Source organism: Drosophila albomicans, chromosome X (assembly GCF_009650485.2).
Source record: "Drosophila albomicans strain 15112-1751.03 chromosome X, ASM965048v2, whole genome shotgun sequence".
Classification (NCBI taxonomy): domain Eukaryota; kingdom Metazoa; phylum Arthropoda; class Insecta; order Diptera; family Drosophilidae; genus Drosophila; species Drosophila albomicans.
Window position 1 is genome coordinate 26,358,890 of NC_047627.2, and position 19,418 is coordinate 26,378,307.

At 40.7% G+C, this 19,418-nt stretch overlaps 5 protein-coding genes and 1 long non-coding RNA gene across 14 annotated transcripts in view; 4 read left to right on the forward strand and 2 right to left on the reverse strand.

The window, feature by feature from the left end:
* Window positions 1-4,091, forward strand: part of LOC117577882 (uncharacterized) — a 52,574-nt gene extending 48,483 nt beyond the window's left edge. For 2 of the 4 annotated variants that reach the window (XR_004573319.2, XR_007955657.1), the window contains 3 exons: window positions 1,685-3,118; window positions 3,178-3,373; window positions 3,469-4,091. This is a non-coding gene — a long non-coding RNA (uncharacterized LOC117577882). Of the gene's footprint in view, window positions 1-1,684; window positions 3,119-3,174; window positions 3,374-3,468 lie in introns of all 4 variants that reach the window. The other 2 variants (XR_007955658.1, XR_007955661.1) reach the window with 2 other exon arrangements.
* Window positions 4,092-5,498: 1,407 nt separating this feature from the next.
* LOC117578178 (vanin-like protein 2) lies at window positions 5,499-8,662 on the reverse strand. Its single transcript, XM_034263477.2, has 3 exons — window positions 8,564-8,662; window positions 7,305-7,604; window positions 5,499-7,228 (listed from the first exon to the last, which is right to left on the reverse strand). The coding sequence occupies exons 2-3, from the start codon at window positions 7,365-7,367 to the stop codon at window positions 5,612-5,614; spliced, it is 1,680 nt and encodes a 559-aa protein (XP_034119368.1). The 5' UTR covers window positions 7,368-7,604; window positions 8,564-8,662; the 3' UTR covers window positions 5,499-5,611.
* On the forward strand, window positions 8,596-9,976 carry LOC117578207 (UDP-xylose and UDP-N-acetylglucosamine transporter). Its single transcript, XM_034263590.2, has one exon. It carries the CDS (start codon window positions 8,596-8,598, stop codon window positions 9,643-9,645), a length of 1,050 nt encoding a protein of 349 aa, XP_034119481.1. The 3' UTR covers window positions 9,646-9,976.
* A 1,151-nt stretch (window positions 9,977-11,127) lies between these two features.
* Window positions 11,128-14,184, forward strand: LOC127565006 (UDP-xylose and UDP-N-acetylglucosamine transporter-like). Of its 5 annotated transcripts, none has more exons than XM_052008337.1 (2): window positions 11,128-11,292; window positions 12,731-14,184. In XM_052008337.1, the coding sequence occupies exon 2, from the start codon at window positions 12,756-12,758 to the stop codon at window positions 13,815-13,817; it is 1,062 nt and encodes a 353-aa protein (XP_051864297.1). In that variant the 5' UTR covers window positions 11,128-11,292; window positions 12,731-12,755; the 3' UTR covers window positions 13,818-14,184. The 5 variants fall into 5 exon arrangements, with proteins under 5 accessions (XP_051864297.1, XP_051864298.1, XP_051864301.1 ...); XM_052008338.1 differs by having other exon boundaries at window positions 11,211-11,229; XM_052008341.1 differs by lacking the exon at window positions 11,128-11,292 and adding an exon at window positions 11,436-11,451.
* Window positions 13,910-16,514, reverse strand: LOC117578235 (myosin regulatory light chain sqh). 2 transcript variants are annotated; one of them, XM_034263638.2, is made up of 3 exons: window positions 16,357-16,514; window positions 14,529-15,018; window positions 13,910-14,467 (listed from the first exon to the last, which is right to left on the reverse strand). In XM_034263638.2, the coding sequence occupies exons 2-3, from the start codon at window positions 14,946-14,948 to the stop codon at window positions 14,363-14,365; spliced, it is 525 nt and encodes a 174-aa protein (XP_034119529.1). In that variant the 5' UTR covers window positions 14,949-15,018; window positions 16,357-16,514; the 3' UTR covers window positions 13,910-14,362. The 2 variants fall into 2 exon arrangements, with proteins under 2 accessions (XP_034119529.1, XP_034119540.1); XM_034263649.2 differs by having other exon boundaries at window positions 14,529-15,015; window positions 16,357-16,483.
* Window positions 15,798-19,329, forward strand: LOC117578171 (negative elongation factor B). The gene is made up of 3 exons (XM_034263463.2): window positions 15,798-15,819; window positions 16,880-17,007; window positions 17,078-19,329. Exons 1-3 carry the CDS (start codon window positions 15,798-15,800, stop codon window positions 18,845-18,847), a joined length of 1,920 nt encoding a protein of 639 aa, XP_034119354.2. The 3' UTR covers window positions 18,848-19,329.
* Window positions 19,330-19,418: the final 89 nt, after the last annotated feature.

Consider the following 19,418-nt stretch of genomic DNA (forward strand, 5'->3'; position numbering starts at 1 on the left):
ACTTGAATGCGCGCCGAGAGTCAAATCACTACCTATATGTACTCGTATTTGTATGTATCCACGAACTCCTCCAAACCTCGCTCCTTCTGCTGAAAACACAGCAAAAACAAGTAAGAAAGTTACAGTCGAGTGTGCTCGACTGTGAAATACCCGCTACCCATTTTTAATAAAGGCAAAATATTGCGGTTTCATTTTCAAAATATAATTAGGCTTGTTATTCGATTTTTTTAATTTGCGGGGGCGGAAGTGGGCGTGGCAAAAATTTGAAACAAGCTTGATCTGCGTGCAAACATAACAAATGCTGTGGAAAAAAAATTATAGCTCTATCTCTTATAGTCTCTGAGATCCAGTGTTTCATACGGACGGACGGACAGACGGACATGGCTATATCGTCTCGGCTCTTGACGCTGATCAAGAATATATATATACTTTATAGGGTCGGAGATGCCTCCTTCTACCTGTTACATACAATTCCTGCCGGCACAAAGTTATAATACCCTTCTACCGTATGGGTAGCGGGTATAAACACACACACAAAACGAAAAAAACGAAAAAAAAACATTTCACTTTGGCAACTGGGGGCAACTTTACAATAAATTTCAGCAAATAAATCAAAATGTAACAGAAGCCGTGTGGAATTTTCAAGCGGCAGGTGCTGCTGATGCCTCGCAAACCGACAAACCGAAACGTTACAGAAGTGCCAAGCAGCATCAGGCAGCTTACGAATCAAAACAACGAACGTCAGATACCCTGTAATCGATTTGCAAGTTGAAAAACACAAAATGTGTTCGCTTATTCAAAGATATCTAAATTACAATTTTATTTATACAAACTACAAAATCATTTATACACAAAAAAAAAAACAAATTCTAAAATCAAGATATTTATCTTAGTACTAAGAATATTGGTCTCAAAAGTGAACATCTTAATGTTAGAATACACATCTTGATTTCAAGAACATTGCATATAAGACCCAAATTCTTATTAATGAGAAAAACAAAATCGTATAGCTTTAAGACCAAAAATCGTATTATAATACGAACAATCAAATATTATATTATATATTATTGTTTTTTGTTTACTACAATTTTTATGATTCACGTTCTTTACTTATTAAAAAATGGAAGAAACTGAATTTTTACGATTTAGTTGTATGTTATTTCAGTTAATCAGTTGAATTTTAATCACTTTTACTTACGAAATATTTATGATCGATTCGCACAGCATTTGAACCCAGGATCTCTTCTCTTAGATCGCCATTGACAATGGTTCACTCGAATAATCAAGCTATGAACGAAAGCATTAGGATCTATATAAAACCATTATAATTTGGAATTTTGATCTATTACAGAATTTTGTAACCTATATCTAGAAGTTTTGGTCTTATTTTGAAAATTTGGCTTTTTTTGAAACTAATGTTCTTAATTTTAAGAATTTATTCTTAATTTATTTCAAGAACGCAATTCTTAAGAGCAATGTTCTTGATTTTAGAAAGTCGTCTTTTTTTTAGTAAGCACTCAAATATTTCTATCCAATTTAAATTTGAAATAAATTAAGGTATCCAACTAATTTAAGAAAATTAAGAATTATAGAATTAAATTAGGTGTTTTTCCTAGATGTCTATGAAAATAGGAATTCAAATATTATGCCTTTTGTTTATAACAGTTTCTTTCTTCAATTTCAGATATACGATGTGATATTTCCGTCAAGTAGAACAGGGTATGACAACAACATCATCAACAACAACTACAATGAAAACAAAGCTGAGACACTGTTGAAGGCGTCTACAGTGGCCGTGGTAGGCGTGGCCGCCAGCGCCTACCGCAAAAGTGAACCCTGACCCCGCAGCCGCAAACCCGTAACGCGCAAACAAAAACGTAAAACGAAAAAGTAAAAAAAAAAAAAAGTTTTTGATTTTTGTGAAAAATGTTTTTGCGTTTTTGTTTTCGTTGTGTGTGAAAAATGAAAATGTTGGAAAGCGAGCGGGAGGAGGAGGAGGAAGAGGGGAAGGGAGAGCAGGACAGGAGGACAGCCTTCAACAGGGCCACAATGAATGAAATGATGGCGCCGACAGGCGGGCAGTCAGAATACCAACTAATGGGCGTGGCAGACGGACGGACAGACAGACAGACGGACAGACGGACAGAGTGCCTATGAAGTTTGTTGTTTGCCCGGCAGCTGCTCAAAAGCTGCGCTTGAGTTGTGAGGAAATGGAAGAGCATGAGGAGGAAAACAGGAAGGCAGCAAAGCTTTAGAGAGCGGTGAGGTGGGGAGGGGAGTGGAGAGCTGAAGAGGGGGCGTGAGCTGTTTTGGAGCATTTTTTTGGGCGCACTAATTGACTTTTTATGCTGTGCGTCGCTCGGGCGTTTGATAAGGACATCTCAGACAGAGTGAAGCAGAGATAGCAAAAGCGAAGAGAGCAGAGATAAACAAAACGGAATAACAGCCATAAAGTAGGAGAGCGATGGGGGAGAGAGGGGGAAAGCTGATCTCTGGACTGCGTCTAGACAAACAAACATTCAGTCAACGCACGCTTTTTATTTGGTGGCGCCTCCGCCAACAACACATGCAACCAGAAGGAGAAAAGGAAGTTGGCCAAGGACGCAGGACGAGAGGAAAAAAGATGTAGAAGAAAAATGGCCCAAGTTTTGACACCGCAAAGCAAAGGAACGAGCTAATCAAAACTTCTAGTAATATGTCGAATATTTTTATATTGACGTGTTTTTAATAGACAACAAAATGAGACATCAAAGCGATTAGGAAAACTTTACAATTTTAAGACTATATAGACTTCAATTCATACAACAAGAAAGTTCTTTACAAAAAATCATCAAATCAAATACGTGAGAAAATATTTTAGATTAAAATCATTAATTGTTAATATAAAACATAAAGATACAACAACATTTTTCCGAAAGTTATTCAAACAACGAAACGTAATTGCGACCAACTTCATGAGCATTGTTAAGTTGGCTGCAGCACTTCAAATTGCTGGGCAGCATTGGCAGCTCATGTCGAGAGTGCTGCCAAGTCAACATATTGACAATTATTTCACATGAATGAGTTCTAAGAAGTGCAAACTAACTGAAACTCAAGTCAGCGACATAAAGTTGAATAAGTTAAGCTTAAGTAATCTGAAATACAAGATGTAATTGCTTATCTATTGAATTCCAGCAGCTGTATACGCAAATCCTTTCAATCAATTATGAGGAATTAAGTGAGGAGAACCCTAGGGAAGGAATGCACTATAAAATTTCCAACTCGATTAAGCTATTCAGATGGATTATAAGCTGAAGAGCAGCAGGCAAAATGGAATGGAACAAGACGAGGAAGCGAGACTTTCAATGTTTTTTTTTTCAATGTTTTTTTCGGGGTAACGTGTCGCCAATTGGCAGCGCCGCAAATGGCCTCACAGCATGGAGTCGCAACAAGGGTTTTTATTTGTTTCCCTTCCTTTCTTTCTTTCAGGGCGAAGTGTGGCATCCTTAAGGATGCGAGGCAAGCAAATGAAGTTAAATCGGCAGTAGTTGTGTGCGGGGCGGCCTCAGTTTCAGAGCACTCTCCATTCAAATGGCAGCCGCATGTGGTGCACGGCATGTGGGGCGGACGTTGTGTGTGTGTGTGTGTGTGCCTTGTGGCATGTGGCATGTGGCATATAGCCGGGCACACGCTGCCCAGGCGCTTCGTTTGTTCGTTCATCAACAACAGCAGCAACATCAGCTTTCGCTGGCCTTGTGCAACAGCCTCATTATAAATAGCGGCCCGACTGTTGCACGGCAGCGCAGTCGACGGCGACGTCAGCGTCAACGTCACGGCTACCTGTTGGAAATGCAAACAGCACTCGTCCCGCCTTCCCTCTCGCGCTTCCCCAGTCTACGACAGCGACGTCGACAGCGCGAGCTCTGCGACTGCGCTGGAAACAACTCTCCACTCCATTCGAGGCGAGCACTTCGTGTTGCGCCACCCCCTCCCCTAACCCTTGACGAATCTCTACACTGGCGAATGCTGCTCGTTGGCGCCAACTTTTGAATTGTGCCGAACGCACGAAAACCGTTACGAAAGAGATAGCGAAATCAAATCCAATTCAAATACCGAAAGGTTCGTTTTTCATTGAAATACTTTGCCAAATGGAAAGCTGCAAAAACTTCTTCGATATTATTTTGTCAGGGATAATTTGAATGCAGCTGCGAAGATAAGATTCCTGCAGCCAGTTCGAAGCTGTCCCAAAATTAAATACTCCAGCAACAACAACAATAACAGAGGTGGAAACCAAAAAACGCAGAGAATAAATCCTATGGTTAAATCTAATCAATCGAAATGTAATAATAAGATTATTCACATGCAAAATATCGTATAATTTGATGCTATCCTTGCGCTCTGCAAATGTTCATAGTTTGTCAATAGCGATTTCTATCAAAACACAGATACTTATTAGATTTTTTTGCATTTACTTGTTATTTGAATTAGTTTAAATAAAAAACAAGCATCCTTTAAATCGATTTTTATTTCGAACTACTCTAAATTGAGTTCAATAATTAACTTGCATTCCAAAATATTAATTCCATTATTGCAATTTTATTTTATTAATGCTTTAAATTGTAATAAAAAATCATACTAATTACTTAAAAATTAAAAAATATATATTGTATTTGCATTATTATTATATTATATCAAAATAATATTATATGAAAATACTTTTTTATTTCGAAAAACTAAATAATCGCAGTATTCATTTAATGCTCATCTTATTGTTTTTGTAGATATTTGTTGTTGTTGTAGTTGTTTTTCTTGTTGTTGTTGTTGTTGTTGTTGTTGTTTTTGTTGTTGTGGTGGTTGGCCGCGGCGACGACCAAAAAGTGTCAATTCAGCAGGTGAAATACCAGGCGAACAGAAACTAGGAGCAAGCAAATCATTGCATTAATTAGTAGCGCCATCTATGGATTTGTTGGCGCAACTACTGACTGCCGATTCTAGGTGCAGCCTGAAAGTATGTTACACAAAATAATTTAGCTCGCAAATGTCTCCGAAAGGTGGCTGAAAAAAGTGTTGCCTATCATACAGGGGCAACATTTTCAATTATTTATTAGTTGCGCCTACAATCCAATAGATGGCGTTACTAATAATTAAGAAAGCTATTTGCTTGCTGCTGATTTCTGTTTGCCTGGTATTCCACCTGCTGATTTGACACTTTTTGGCCATCGCCGCGTCCAACCACCACCACAACAACAACAACATCAAATATTTACAACAACAACAAGAAGAGCATACAATTAAATGAAATACTGTGATTATTTAGTTTTTCTAAATAAAAAAGCCATTTTTTATTATTTTTATACAATGTAGTGTTTAATTAATGCAATTTCAATATACATTATTTAATTTTTAAGTAAATAGTATGATTTTTTATTACACTTTTAAGCATTTCAAAAATAAAATAACAATAATGGAATGCAATTTAATTACTGAATTTTTCTCAGTGTTGTTGGAAATAAAAAGGATTTAAGAAATGCCTGTTTTTTATTTAAATTAATTGAAATAACAAATAAATGCAAAAATCTATAAAGTATTAAAAAAAAAAGGTTGTAATAAGCAGAAAGAACGCTTCGCAGGCTCAAGCCTTAAGAGCAACTGCCAGCAGAAGGAGGCACAAAGTGGAGACTGCAGCATAAATGCTGGAAGCAGCTGCGTTGCTCGTGTTGTTGTTGTTGTTGCCAGGAGTACTTGGAGATGGAACAGGTTGGAAATGATCCAAATTATGTGTGGTTGGCAGCTCGGTAAAGTAATTGGCCCAAATGGCAAAGGTCAAGAGATCATTCTTGGGCGCCGTTAGCTCCAGACTGATCAATGAATCCTGCAGCTGCTTGGCCGGCGGCGATTCGCTCCAAGTGTACTGAGCCACATCCAGGGGCAACATGACGCCATCCAAAGTGCTGGGCATGATCAAGCGACGCTTCGCTGCCGGAAACAAACCCGAAATGCGAATGTGCCTAAAGTAATACTGATTGGCCGTCGGTTGTGCAGCGGAAAAGATGCGGCCACAGCTGAGCAACTCATCCGAGGTGCAGGCAAACACTGCACACACAGCCTGCTCGCTGCGATCCACACGGATGAAGGTCGTCTCATTGCCGTGATACACACCTAAGCGATAGCGATACTGAGCATAATCGGCGGAGTTGCCAATCAATGAACGCTCCACCTCGAAGTCACAGCAGAAATCTTCGTGGCACAGACGCTGCGTGACATTCAGAAAGTCGACAGCGAGCAGCCGCGTCTCAAAGATGTCCACATTGTAATCCCTGAACGTATCGAGTGCCGTATACCGTGGCGTAATCAACTGCTGACTAAATGCTGGCAACACCTTCGGCGGCAGCTCAAAGGCTTCTCCGGTGTAGCGACTTCGCTTGGGCACGCGTGCCTTAAACATATGCTGTGTGGGCTGCTCAAAGATGCCAGCCGAAAGGCGTCCAGCACGTCCGGCATAGATGCCGGAGCCGGTTGTCTTGCCAGCCGGATCACTGCCATCGGCGGCAAGCAGATTGATGTCGTTGGCAAACGCCCAGCCTTCCTGCAGCTGCACTGCACCCAAAAAGGGCAGCTCCGAGAACCAATACGTGGGATAGATGATGTCGGTGATGTTGCGCTCGATCACCAATCGCATGGCAGGCTCATAGAAGAGCATGTCGAAGCAAATGAAGTGGCCAAAGGTGACGCCAAAGTCCGTGTCGAAGGTGGACATATCCGGTTGTCGCAATACGGAGGTACTTTTGTACTCCTGGCGCCACAAATGCGATTTGCGATAACGCGACACCACACGACCATCGCGATCGAGGACCACAATGGTATTGAAGTAACGCACCCCGTTGGCGGGACAGGGATTCCAGGTGTCTGAACCGTAATTCGCTCCGCATAATTCCTTCTCCGCGAGATTGAGCACCACATAGATGCGACGTGCGCGCACAGCACAACTGATCTCGACCAGAAACATTTCGTAGTCGGGCTCAAAGCACGGTATTACGTTCTGCTCTGGAAGTGGCACAAAGGTCGCCGAATCTCGATTGCTCAGCACATACTCGGGAAAAACAAGAATGTCCAGGTCGGCGGTGTCATTCGACTCGATAATATTCATGTAGAGTATTTTGGCCAGCTCGACACGCTCCCTGGGAGTTCCCACTTGGACAGGTAACTCCACAACTGCAGCATTGTAGCTGGAATCGGTAGGTAACGATAACTGCAAAACAAGTAAAATAACGGAAATATTCGAATTTGAATTAATTTTTAATTAAGTCTGGCAACGCCACGCATACCTGCTCCGTGTGAATCGCGAGTGCGATCAATATGAATAACAGCCTAAGGACGTTGACGTTCATCTTTTGGCTGTGGGCCGAACTCAACTGAAGATCAGTGTCAGCTCATGATGACCATGAAGACTGGCTGCATTTGGAAATGCGTCAGGCTTAACGACCCCCATCTTATGGCACCGTCATATACATTTAAATTACATGTCATCTACTTTGTTTCAACCACTGTCCGATAAGATTAGGCTGAATTTTGTTAACAACTATTAAACCGATGTCGTAAACCAAGACATCGCAATTGATGCTATGCTATAATAAAATATAAAAACAATCATAATTTCAATATCAACAGCGTGCTAAAAATATCTTACTTTATCATCAGACGTAAAACGAAATTGTATGGAAAGCTTTCATTTGAATTTCTGTTACATCTGGCAGCACTGGCAGCGAGTTAAATATTGCGCCTGCTCTCATTTTTGCGCACGAATCGATAAGTCGCGGCGATATCGATAAATCAGAATTCATTAACAGCAGCTGTTCGGTCGACAGCCAAAACACAAACACAAATAGCAACAGCAGCAATAATCGCGTAGTTAGCTGCTCGCACTTGGAAACAACAAGATAGATCACAACAGCAACAAAAGTGCAAGTTGTAACTGACAACATAATAACAGAGCACTGTGAAATAGTTTTATTTTCATTGTTTTAAAGCTGCCAGCAAGGTGTGCTAAAACTTGAAGGTCAATTTGTATTTAAATGCTGTAACCGTGCGAGAAAGAGATAGCGCGAAGTTTTGGGGAGCAAAAGCAATAGCAATAACAACAACAACAACAACGTCAAGAACTCGACGGGTAAGCGGTTATTTTTGTTGTTGCAGTTTTGTCCAGCACGTGTGTTTGAATGTGTGTGCGTGTGTCTGTGTATGCTTCATGCTATTAATTGATAATTTATTCTTTTAATTTGAAACGCGTCATGACACATCAGAAATAATCACAAAACTAAAACGCAGCGAACTAACAACAACAACGGAATTCAACGAATTTCAACACAAATTATTTTATAAAGTAAGTGTATCAGCAGAGGCTTTTCCATTGCGTGGGTCACGTCCTTCACACACACACACACACTCGCACACACACACACACATACACAAGCGTAATTGGCTTATCGGCGACGTGCGTAAAACAACCGGTAAATTGTGACTACCGATCACAACTCAGCAACTTTGACTAATCCCCCTCCCCTTTTTACCACACTTGAATACTCACCTCTCTCTCTTTCTCTCCTTAGCTTTTACAAGATGGCATTCAACATGAAAGCTCTGCTTGCAATGATCTGCGTCTTTGTCGGCTGCTGTAGCAATGTCGTCTTCCTCGAGCTGATCATCCAAATTGATCCCGGCGCCGGCAATCTGATCACCTTTCTGCAGTTCCTCTTCATCGCCCTGGAAGGCCTCATCTTTACATCAAAATTCTTTACGGTCAAGCCAAAGATTGCTCTAAAGGATTATGTGATGCTTGTTGTGCTGTTCTTTGGCGCCAACGTTTGCAACAATTACGCCTTCAATTTCAACATCTCAATGCCACTGCACATGATCTTTCGCAGTGGTTCGCTCATGGCCAACATGATCATGGGCATTATACTGCTAAAGAAGCGCTACAATCTCAGGCAATACAGTTCGGTGGCCATGATCACAGCTGGAATAATACTCTGCACGTTGGTGTCCAGTGGCGATGTCAAGGACAACACCCATGCCTCACTGAAAGTGGACACCTCGTACTCGGATTTCTTCTGGTGGAGCGTGGGCATTGCCTTGCTCACCATCGCCTTGCTGGTGACCGCCTACATGGGCATCTATCAGGAGGTGATCTACAAGCGCTACGGCAAGCATCCGAATGAAGCGTTGTTCTTCACACACATGCTGCCGCTGCCCGGATTCCTCATCATGGCCAGCAACATTGCCCAGCACTGGAGCATTGCCATCAACACGGAGCCGGTGGCCTTGGCCGTGCCTGGCCTGAATTGGACCGTCTCGTTTCCGCTGATCCTCTTCTATCTGCTGTGCAATGTGGTCACCCAATACATCTGCATCAGTGCTGTCTATGTGCTGACCACAGAGTGCGCCTCCCTCACTGTCACTTTGGTGGTGACGCTGCGAAAGTTTGTCTCGCTGCTGTTCTCGATCATGTACTTTAGAAATCCGTTCACGATCAGCCATTGGCTGGGCACGGTGCTCGTCTTCTTTGGCACGATACTGTTTGCTAATGTGATCAACCAGGTTAAGGATGCGTATAAGGCGCGTGCCCAGCGACAACTGGAGGGCAGCAAGCAGAAGCTAAAGACAGGCTAAACCGACGTCATTTAAATTGTAATCCTAATCCTAAGCTATTCAGTAGTAATTTCTATTTTGTGTGCTGCTCTTTTCCATGTTTCGTTGCGTTCTTTATACGTAATTTCGTGTATGTTGTAAATACTTTTAGTTAAGTCTTTATCTGTTCTTTTTAGCAGCCTTCTGAACACCCCTTTTGGTAACTTTTTTCTTTCTATCTCCCCATACCTTATTCCTTTTTATACTAAAAGTATTCTTAACAAAGATTTTTTGAACAAAACAAATAAATTACTTGACAAAGCCTATCGTAATTGTTTATCTTTCCCTCCTAATATCTATCTATCTATCTCTTTTACAAAAATAAGCTTTAATTATGATTAAATGTTTACCTTTCACTTACAATTCTTCCTTCTAATCTTCTCTCATGCCTTACATATTTTCTAACTTTCTCTTTTATCCCAGAATTTTAGCTATTTTCTTCTTATTCTTCTGTTTCTTACCCTCTCTTTACTAAGTCTTTTCACTCTCTCACCTTATTTTCTTTTCCTTCCCTTTGCATTCGCCTTTCTGCAGTCCCACTTCGAAAATGGTAAAAATTCTCAACTGTCTTCTCTTTTTAAGTTCTCCATCGCATAGCTTGCTCTTCTATTGTCTGTCGCTAGTCGAGCAGTTGAATCAACAAAGTCGAGCATCACTTAGTCACTTGCTCGAATACCAATACCCTGTAAATAATTTGAAAATAACGCCAAATCAAGATAATTAATTCACAATTTGATATTAGCAATTAAACTAAGCTGTAATTGGATTACCTCATAGGGAAAATATTCTAGGAGCGCAATTATATAAATATAATTGATGTATCTTTAACGAATTTAATTTCAATATACTTTTTATACCCTTTACAATCTGCAAACGTCATTAGGTTTCCCAAAAAAAAAAACGTCTGTGTTTGCAGAACACAGTTAACTGAACCTCAAGTCGAACCCACTTTTTATTTTTTGTTTGAGTTCCGTATTTAAATGCTAGTTAAACTCTTACTCCAGTGTTATACCTTTTTAAAACAGCTAATCCTAAAAATAAACTCGTGGCCTATATTAATTTATATTTTACGTAATATTTTCTTCAAAGAATTCTACAATATTTTTAATAAAACTTTACACAAATAATCAATCTAGTCCTTTTTCTAATATATTCATTGTTTTTTCTACATTTTTCAACTTTTTGATACCTTTAAGGCAAAATACTAAAGATAATGATATTTTCACATTTATTTAAAGTATTTAAATTTAAACTACCTAAAAACTGTCAGAAATATTTACAAAATAAATTTGGAAATGTCTACGATATTAAACAACTCGGAATTGACATAAATTTAGTTTTAAAATATTTTTATAAACCTCACCTCAGTTTGATATGCAGTTGAGAGAAGTTGAACAAAAACTACTTCGAGTATTAGACACGTCTCTGTCTGGCCAGACAGAGACTCGATACAGCTGTTTCAATATCTACACACAAAAATTCTTCCCCTTTCCATCTAAATATCATCTAAGATCTGCCATTGACGTTCATGTTTAACTCGCACTTCAAAGAGGATCGTTGTTAGTTGTCAGTTGTTCCGTAAAGAAACACACATTATTTAATTAATGGAAGTCAAATTTCAATTTTAAAGTCATTTTTGTTTTTTTTTTTTTGATAAATATTAAAACACTTGTTACTTTTGTAAGATCGTAAGAACTTTAGACAGTTTTGAGAACTTCACAGCATCGGTTGTCGCGCAGTTCTTCAAATTTTGCCTCGTATTAACTTTTGCCAATTACATTTTCAAAAGTATGTGCTGTACTTTAATAGTATTTGATTAATTTTTTTTTAAGTGATTTCTTATGTGAAGAAAATAATTACTGTGAAACTTTTGAGAGTCAAAACTTTCCGATAAGAAAGTTCTTTCATTCGTTGGGAATATCGCGGACTGTGCAGACGTTTTTCAAGATTCGCGTTTAGAAAGTGAGTTTGAGGTTATGCGCGTTACATTTGAGGTTATGTGATTGTAATGTAAACAGCAAACTAACGTAACACATTTAATAGATGAAAACTCCTTTATATGTATATTTGATTTCATTCTTTCAATTTTTATATTGAATACCACGTCCAACTTGTTACAACGTTACAACTCACCTCCAATGAAAAATATTTGAATAAGCTCTACGTGGAATTTTTGACTCAGCGACCTACATTAGTTAAAGCTTTGATAAGACTTAGGCGACAGATATACACATGCTTTGGTCTGCTATTGGGGCAATTAATTTAATAAGTTTCTGCACCGCAAGGTTTTTTAATCTTCCAAAAAAATAGGAATAGATAGTTGCCTCGACTCTTCGTAATCATATCACAGCATTATCAGTACCCGAGAAAGACAATTATAATAATAATAAGTACCACAATACCCTGCAATCACAAATGGGGTATCATAAAACAATAATGTCACATCATAAACAAAATAGAGAATTGCTGAATTGACAGCTCTGTTTTCATTTTTGTTATAATATTTCTTTCATTTCAATCAAAGTTCTTCTCTGGTGTGTTTATCTAATATTCTGCTTAATTTTGTCAGTGTTTTTTTTTTTAATGTTGAGGATGCACTTACAATTTGATCTATAAATTTATGAAGCCAATTTTTTAACTCAAGCCTAGTGTAATGTATTCCGTAAATATTCTGAAAATTTCAGCTCAGTTACCAAATACTGCAGGGTACTTCGATTATTTATCATAGTTACAGCGCTTAAATTTAAATTTGGCATTTCTGTCGTGCGATTTTTGGTCAGTTTTCATTTAGTATTAGATCAACACTTTGAAATGCAGGTACTCCGTAAAAATTGAGTTGACTCGAAGGCAAACAGAATGATTGAAATTGGAAACAAAGAAATATCGTTTTCATTTCTCGACTGCAAAAGATAATAAATTAATAATGTAGTGGCAATGTTTCATGTTGAACAACGAATTCAACGTTGATAGCGTTAGAATAATGAACTTGATTACCAGAGAGCACAGAGAAGAGAGAACGTTATACTAAAAAAAAGACCATTCTTCGTTTCGCCCTTCCACCGTGCAGAGGGAGCGTCATCATCAGCGTCATCATGGCATCATTCAATTTAAAGGCATTCCTGGCAATGATCTTCGTCTTTGTCGGCTGCTGTAGCAATGTCGTCTTCCTCGAGCTGATCATCAAAATCGATCCCGGCGCCGGCAATCTGATCACCTTTCTGCAGTTCCTCTTCATCGCCGTCGAGGGTCTCGTCTTCACCTCCAAATTCTTCACCGTTCGCCCCAAGATCAGCATGCGCGACTACGTGATGCTTGTGGTGTTGTTCTTTGGCGCCAACGTCTGCAACAATTACGCCTTCAACTTTAATATACCGATGCCGCTGCACATGATCTTTCGCAGTGGTTCGCTCATGGCCAACATGATCATGGGCATTATACTGCTAAAGAAGCGTTACAATCTCAGGCAATACAGTTCGGTGGCCATGATCACAGGTGGAATAATACTCTGCACCCTAATGTCGAGCACAGATGTCAAGGACAACACACATCACTCGCTGAAAGTGGAAACATCGTACTCGGACTTTTTCTGGTGGTGCGTGGGCATCGCTTTGCTGGCGATCGCGCTGCTTGTCACCGCCTACATGGGCATATATCAGGAGGTGATCTTCAAGCGCCACGGCAAGCATCCCAACGAGGCGTTGTTCTACACACACATGCTGCCGCTGCCCGGCTTCCTGGTGATGGCCAGCAACATTGCCCAGCACTGGAGCATCGCTGTCAACTCGGAAGCGATGTCGATCCCATTGCCCGGCACCAGCTGGAGCCTCTCGTTTCCCCTGATGTTCGTCTATCTGCTGTTCAATGTGATCACCCAGTACATCTGCATTGCCTCGGTCTATGTGCTGACCACAGAGTGCGCCTCCCTCACTGTCACTTTGGTGGTGACGCTGCGAAAGTTTGTCTCGCTGCTGTTCTCGATCATGTACTTTAGGAATCCGTTCACGATCAGCCATTGGCTGGGCACGGTGCTCGTCTTCTTTGGCACGATACTGTTTGCGGATGTGCTGAATCAGCTGATGGATGCTTTCAAGAAGCGCATCCAGCGACGTCATGACTCGCCGTTGCCAACGAGCGTTGAATACAGTCGATTATAGTAGTAGAGTAGAGTTGTTAAGTACAATTTATATTTATATTATTATATGCTAACAATAACTGAAGAGAAAGACAAGTGTGGGACACATTCAAGTTAACGAACTAAGCGTGTACAATGGGCAATGTATTTGTATTTAGGTATGTATACGTTTATATATATATATATATAATAATCATATATGTATATACTAGTAGATGAGTTAATACTTATGCGAATCGGGAAAGAATTCATTGCGCATTGTTCTCGAATTGTAATATATATATATAGTAGATGGAAATGCAAAACGGAGCACGAAAAAAAATTGAAAAACATATGTAGATAGTTGATTAATCAATAGGAGAGGTGGCAATAATAATATTAATATTAATTTATCAAAAAATACACGATTCGTCTGACAGTTTTTTCTTCGTTTTTGTTTTCTTGGACAGTATTATTCGCCGGCTGGGCAGCTGGAAGTGTGGGAGGCGCCGCACCGGAAGCTGGAATTGTTATCATTCAGCAAAAAAAAAGAAACTACGTATAAAAAGTGTTTTCTTTGCAAACAGCCTATTGCTCATCCTTGTCCTTGGCGCCGTGCTTGAGAATGCGTGTGAATTCCAGATAATCAAATAGACCATTCTTGATCGGTGCCTCGCGATACATTTCATCGACCTGCCAATTAAATAAATGAGTTAAAACATTCAGGCATTTCACGCAAATTTCTGCTACTTACATCTTCATCTGTGAAACGATCGCCCATTGTGGTGAGCAGCTCACGCAAACGATCCTCGGGCAGCACGCCCATGTTCTCCTCATCGAAACAACCGAAGGCATTCTTGATCACATCCTCGGGATCGGTGCCCTGCAGGCGTTCACCGAACAGCGTGAGGAACATGGTGAAGTTAATTGGTCCCGGCGCCTCGTTCATCATGCCATCCAAATAATCATCGGTGGGATTTTTGCCCAACGATGCGAGCATATCGTGCAGATCCTCCTTCTCCACGAAACCATCACGATTCTGATCAATCATATTGAAGGCCTCCTTAAACTCGGCGATCTGCGCCTGATCGAACATGGCGAACACATTGGAGGTGGCACGTTGGGCGCGTTTCTTGGTGGTGGCACGACGTCCGGCGGTTTTACGTGAAGACATCTTGAAGAGCTGTTTTGTGGTTGCTGTTGCTGTTGCAGATGTTGGTGATGTGGTGATGTGTTCGTTGCTACTGTGTGTGGGGCATAAAACGAAAAAACATAAAACATTATTAGTTGCAGGCAATATCTCTCTCTCTCTCTCTCTCTATCTCTATCGCTCTCTGAGTGTAAATGTCTATATATAGACATATAGCATTGCTGCAGCGGCAAGATCAGCCAGAGCTTCATAAACTGTGTCAACATTAAACTCACACAGCGCACCAAATGGAATTGTGTGTGAGTCATGGTGGCAAAAATGACAACGTCGACGACTCCATGCAGTGCTGCCAATTTGGCCAGTTTGCGGCTAACTCTAGCTATTATTATAAAAATAGCTATTAAGGCCAATTTAAAACATCGCGAAAAATCATAATTATTTGCAGATGTTGATCTAAATAAACGCATTGTGATATGGTTTGGTTTAATCATCACTTTCATTTTTGATCTTAAGACCAATGACACAATTTGTTTACCTAATCATCTTTATTGTTTACCTTAAACTTCGAAGTTGTTTGATAGTGAATCACGATTGCTTTGTGAAAGCTGTATTCAATGTTGATATGCTACTAAATTGTAAACAAAATTTGAAAATTATTTTGTGCAATATAGGCGATGTTTTAAACAATATTTAAAAAAAATTTTGTAATAGAGGCACAATACAAATAAGATTGAAAACAAATTCTCCTACTATACATATCTTTATGGTAAACAATAAGAATTTCTACGTAGTAATTCTTAGGCAGTTGTCAACATTTTATTTTAGCCATTTTTAGTCACTTTTTTGCTAAAACTAGCTATTTTTGCTTTCAAAATGGCAGCACTGTCTTCAATTTGTGCGTCTGTGTATGTCTCCAAACATTTAACTCAATGAAAAACAACAAGAACAGACAAGCACTCATACACATATTCACACAAACGCACTCGCGCACACACACACACTCACATGGCGAAGCTTAATTGAAAGCCCATAAAAGGAATGAAAACAGCAGCCAAAGCTCGACTTGACTTATCTGCTGCATCATTTTTATGTGCATTGGCGGGTGTGTGTGTGTGTACGACAGCTGCATGCAAACTTCTTCGATATGAGCAATAACCGCGCCCCATTTTTTGAGCCCCAAAATGCGCTGCTATCACGAATTCCACGAAAATAAAAAAAACAGCTCACACACAAATATGTCTTGTTGTTGTTGTTGTTTTCTTATGGGCTAAGACGCTGACTCATATACACTTAAACACGCACACATACAAACACATAAGCAAACAGAGAGACAGCTCTTTCTTTGCCGATCACCGTCCGATGGGTTGTGTTTTGTTTTTCACTTTTTTTATTGTTCATTTTACATTTTCGTTTTTTTCTTTTTTGTACTTACAGCTGGCGTTGCGAACGTCTTGTTTTTAATACACAAGTCTTAACAATAAATTGAACTGTTGCTTGCAGCGGTTTATTTGTTGTGTAGCTTGTACGCTGTTTGCACAGATGACAAATACTGTCGCAAGTGACCGCAACTTACATTTCACAAATGTACAAGATAAAGCACTCAAATATAGCGAATATACCAAATTTACAACAATTTGAAGTATATTATTAACCTACATTTATGAGCGGCGCAACTCTTAAAAGAACTTTAGGATTCGCTCCTAAAAAAATATAAACTACTGAAAAAAGGACTGAGTGTAATAAAAAACATTTTACAAAATTATAAAAAAAATAGGTATGAAATCTTTTTTACATTGCGATATACTAAAGTCGTCAAGAGACGGTTACACTGTTGCAGTGCAATTATCGCTGTTTTCAGTTATCGTGCTATCGTTATCGACGATAGTGCGGCCATTATTTTGCTATTGTTGTGTGTGGGTCAATCACTAAAAAGGAAAAACAGACAAATTATTGAGTGAAAATGAGCACACCCACAAAATCCAATGGCACCGGCCTCGAGGACGTCAACATACCCGGCCAGGCATTTCTACGAGAGGCGCTCACCTCCTGCACTGATCCCCTGAAAGCCATCGAAAGTTTTCAGGTAAGCAATAAACAACATTTTTGTTTAGGCGCCAAAAACAAACAAATCTACTTTTATGTGCATTCTTTAGCTGGAGAATGGCGTGCTATTGCCGTCGTTGCGTCCTATGCTACCGCTATTGGACCTGCACGGTGTGCGTCGCCTCGATTTTCACACTTCTCTTATGGAAGAGCTGCGCGACAAACTCATCGCACACATTAATGATTTGGGCCAAAAAGAGCCGCGTGAACGTGACAAAAAGTTGAAGGAACTGCTGGTCAAGAGCTTTCCCGTGGTCCGTGTGAAGGCATTGCGTCCCGTGGTGATGGCCATACTGCGCAACACCCAGCACATCGATGACAAATATCTGCGCATATTGGTGCGCGATCGTGAGCTTTATGCGGACACCGATACGGAAGTGAAGCGTCAGATATGGCGCGACAATCAATCGTTGTTTGGCGACGAAGTGTCGCCTCTACTCTCGCAATATATACGCGAAAAGGAGCACATTCTGTTCGAGCACAGCAATCTGAACAATCTGTTTTTTCAGCCCACACCGAAAGTGCGGCGTCAGGGCGAAGTGGTCCAGAAGTTGGCCAACATGATTGGTACCAGCGTAAAGCTCTACGACATGGTGCTGCAGTTTCTCCGTACACTCTTCCTGCGCACTCGCAACGTGCACTATTGCACACTGCGTGCCGAGCTCTTGATGGCGCTGCACGATCTGGAGGTGCAGGAGATCATCTCCATCGATCCGTGTCACAAGTTCACCTGGTGCTTGGACGCTTGCATACGTGAGAAGAATGTCGACATCAAACGGTCGCGTGAACTGCTTGGGTTCCTCGACAACATTAAGCGTGGCCAGGAGCAAGTGTTGGGCGATCTGTCGATGACACTCTGCGATCCGTATGCGATCAACTTTCTGGCCACGTCGGCTATCAAAATACTTCAGCATTTGATCAACAACGAAGGCATGCCGCGTGACAATCAGATCTTGATACTGCTGCTGCGTATGCTCGCCTTGGGCTTGAGCGCTTGGGTCATGATCGATTCGCAGGACTTTAAGGAGCCCAAACTCGATTGCCAGGTGGTCACCAAGTTTCTGCCCGCCCTGATGTCGCTCATGGTGGACGATCAGTGTCGCCAGCTTAGCGGCAAACTGCCGCCCGATGAACGCGAGTCTGCATTGACAACCATTGAGCACTCGGGTCCAGCGCCCGATGCTGTCGAAGCTTACATACAGGAGAGCGCTGTGTCCAGCATTTTGGCCATGTATTATACACTGCACTCGGCACGCGCCAAGGATCGCATGGGTCTGTTGCGTGTGCTGGCCATTTTGGCCAATTGCAAAGACGATCGCGCCTATGAGGATCCGTTTTTGCATTCGCTGATCGCATTACTCATTCCCATGAGCGATGAGTTTGCCACCGAAGACTTTTGCACCACGCTCTTTGATGAGTTCATATTCGCGGGACTGCAACGCGAGAATGTCACCTCACGCCACATGCTGAAGCTCTTGTGGTATGTGCATCACAAGTTGCCACCTGGACGTCTCGGTACCTTGATGAAGGCCATGCAACCGACGGCCGCGCATAACGAGCACACACACAAGCTGTACGAATCCCTCCAGGAGCGCATTGGCAGTGCACAGCCACCGGGTGCTTTGGATGCAGCAGCTGCTGCTGCAGCGGGAGCTGTACTCGATGCTGCCACGACGCCAGTCACCAGCATGAACAGTCCAGCGGACTTTGATTCGCCGCTAAAGAGCGCCACATCACCGGTTGTTGGCTCCATGTCGCCATCGATGTCACCCTCGATGTCCATGTCCATGTCGCCATCGCCGCACTATAGCACACCATAGTTTGACCAGCCAGGGGGAGGGATATGGATTTAGTTAAGCAAAAAGTCCAAAAAGGAATGCACAACATCATTCCCACTACAGTAAAAATACATATTGTTAACTCGTATAGTTATGCGTTAACAACACAATTTAAACACACTCTACACTTAATAATGTATACAACTATCGCATACTATTCGCGTCTTATAATTAACTATAGTCTTAAGTGCATACATAACCTCATTTAATATATGTATAAAATAAAACAAGAACTATTCGATATCTAGAGCGTATCTCTCTGGTCTAGGGAACGTCCTTAATCAATGCAAGTGATATTATAATATTTGTATTTGTTAGGTTTTTCCTCAACGGTACAAAATTATAAACAATTTTGATTATAAACAAATAATTTGAAATCATAATTATGTTTGAAATTTCTCTTTTGCTGCTCAAGCATAATGATTAAATGTTTAATATCGATTTAGTCACATTTCATCATGGTGTTATTTTATTTTATTTTGAATTAATTTTAAATTTCGCAAATCATAAATGATATGGCTTTGTTGTAATCTATTCCGATCAAAGTCCGTAA